The sequence below is a fragment of the Apium graveolens genome, chromosome 5, assembly GCF_009905375.1.
Source record: "Apium graveolens cultivar Ventura chromosome 5, ASM990537v1, whole genome shotgun sequence".
Taxonomy (NCBI): domain Eukaryota; kingdom Viridiplantae; phylum Streptophyta; class Magnoliopsida; order Apiales; family Apiaceae; genus Apium; species Apium graveolens.
This window is the reverse complement of record NC_133651.1, coordinates 297,155,625-297,157,684: the sequence shown is the minus strand read 5'-3', so window position 1 is coordinate 297,157,684 and position 2,060 is coordinate 297,155,625. Positions and strand designations below refer to the sequence as shown.

General features: G+C 36.7%; 1 protein-coding gene across 1 annotated transcript; it reads right to left on the bottom strand.

The window, feature by feature from the left end:
• Window positions 1-493: 493 nt before the first annotated feature.
• Window positions 494-1,447, bottom strand: LOC141661076 (uncharacterized). The gene is made up of 2 exons (XM_074468058.1): window positions 1,128-1,447; window positions 494-1,082 (listed from the first exon to the last, which is right to left on the bottom strand). The coding sequence occupies exons 1-2, from the start codon at window positions 1,445-1,447 to the stop codon at window positions 494-496; spliced, it is 909 nt and encodes a 302-aa protein (XP_074324159.1).
• Window positions 1,448-2,060: the final 613 nt, after the last annotated feature.

The following is a 2,060-nucleotide window of genomic DNA, read 5'->3' as shown; positions in this document are numbered from 1 at the left end:
ATGTTGTCTGCTGGACTTTCTGAGTTGCTGAACTTCTTGATTTGAAACTTCAGCACTTTCACTTTCTTCCTGACTTATATAAGACCTTTTTCAGCACTATGTCATTTTTCAAGCTTACATTTCCACTATGAGATATCTCAGAAGTTTCATTAGTAGGTAAATTAATCAAGGAATTAATTTTGTATCGACTATCATCATGCATAGAACAAAATATTCCCGTCATGTGATCAGATGCTCCAGAGTCTAAAATCCATTTATTATTCTTTACAGAGTCAGCAAAATGACAAGAAACCATACCTGCATAGTTTCCCTCTATTTCATCATCGGTTTCTCCTCCTTTTATTGAAGTGGGAAGCATTCTCAGGAGTTGTTCAAGTAGTTGTGATTTAATTGGTCCAACACTACTTGAGACAGACCTTACATCACTGTGATATTGACCTTGTGCATTTGCTGCAAATCTGTGTCAAGCAGTACTGCCTCTTCCTTTATTCCATTATTGCTGATTCTTGTTATTGAATCCCCTTCCTTTTCCTTTATATGAACTTTGTTCCTGAGGCTTTGCTTTAGGATGCCAGCTTGGAAAGCCAACTACAGTCCAACATTTGTCAGTCATATGACTTGCTTTACCACAAGCTGTGCACTGTATAGAAGGTATGGACTGAGCATTAGCAGATACTCCCCCTGTGCTCTTACTGAATATAGCTGATGTTTCTATATCTTCTCTTACATGACCAAGAACTTCTCTCTGTGCCTCTTCCTGTTCAAGATAGCTACATGTTGCTTCCATAGATGGAAGATTAGGCATCATGAGAAGTTGACTCCTTTGTGCCCCATAGATCTCATCAAGACCATTCAAGAACTGAAATAACTTCTGTTCTTCTTTTTGTTGTGTGAGAGCACTAACAAAACTTATGACTTCTGTTGACATAGTTTTGATAGCAGGTAATATATTAAGAGATTCAAGCTCTCCCCATAATGTCCTCATTTGAGTATAATACTCACTAATATGGTTCCCTTGTTGTCTGCTTTCATAAAGATCTTTGTTGATCTTGTACTTTCTAGATCCGTTAGTGAGTGCAAACCTTTATTCAAGGTTATTCCAAATTTGATGTGCACTGCTAACGAACATTATTGACTTCTTAATTGATTCTGAAACAGAACCAAATATCCATGAGATTATCATATTGTTACATGTGTCCCAAGCTTCACCCTTTCCAGCATCAGTGTCATCCCTGGTTATAGTACCAATCACAAGCCCTAACTTTCTTTTTGAAAAGAGAGCTATTTCCATTGATCTCTTCCAGGACCTATAATTTGAGGATCCTTGAAGTTTGTCCATGACCATAAAATTATTTCCATATGAGGGATGTAAATACAAGGGACTAGTTGCATCAATCATAGTCGTTCTTCTTGAACCAGCTGCATCAGTTGTAGCCACCGTATCCATCCTTTCTCTTTGTGTTACTTAATCCAACCTGGCTCTGATACCATGAAAATAAAGTAAAATAAACATAAACATGAAACAATATTTACAAAGAAAGGTTTTCATTTATTCATTTTCTTGTGTCCCTTCACAATGCATTGTTTAGACTCTTATAGAGATCCCAGTCCTTTTCATCCTAGACAGTCGACTATATTTGGACTATTATCAGACCAAGAAAAAAGTAATTAACGTCAATACAGGACAACTGCTCATTTATTTCTACGAGGATCAATCTAGAATCACGTGCTAACAGGTGCACAACTATATGGACTGAGCTTAATATAATTAACTTAGATAAATGGGCTTGGCCCTTAACAAGAGTACTTGGAGATAATATAATTCTTGCTCAATTCCTTTCTCTAGGTTACCATCTTCGCAGTGGTCCTCCAAGATTTGCAGTAAAACCGAATATCAATAATGCTTTCGACTCCCTGAACTGGAGTTTTCTCCTTGCTGCTTTGGGCAAGATGGGCTTCATTAGTCCTATCATATAATAATTTCTTTTTGTTGGTTATTTATTAGTGACGGTTAATGTTTGTGTAATAATAAACTTTATCACCCAAGCTCTTCTTTGTTC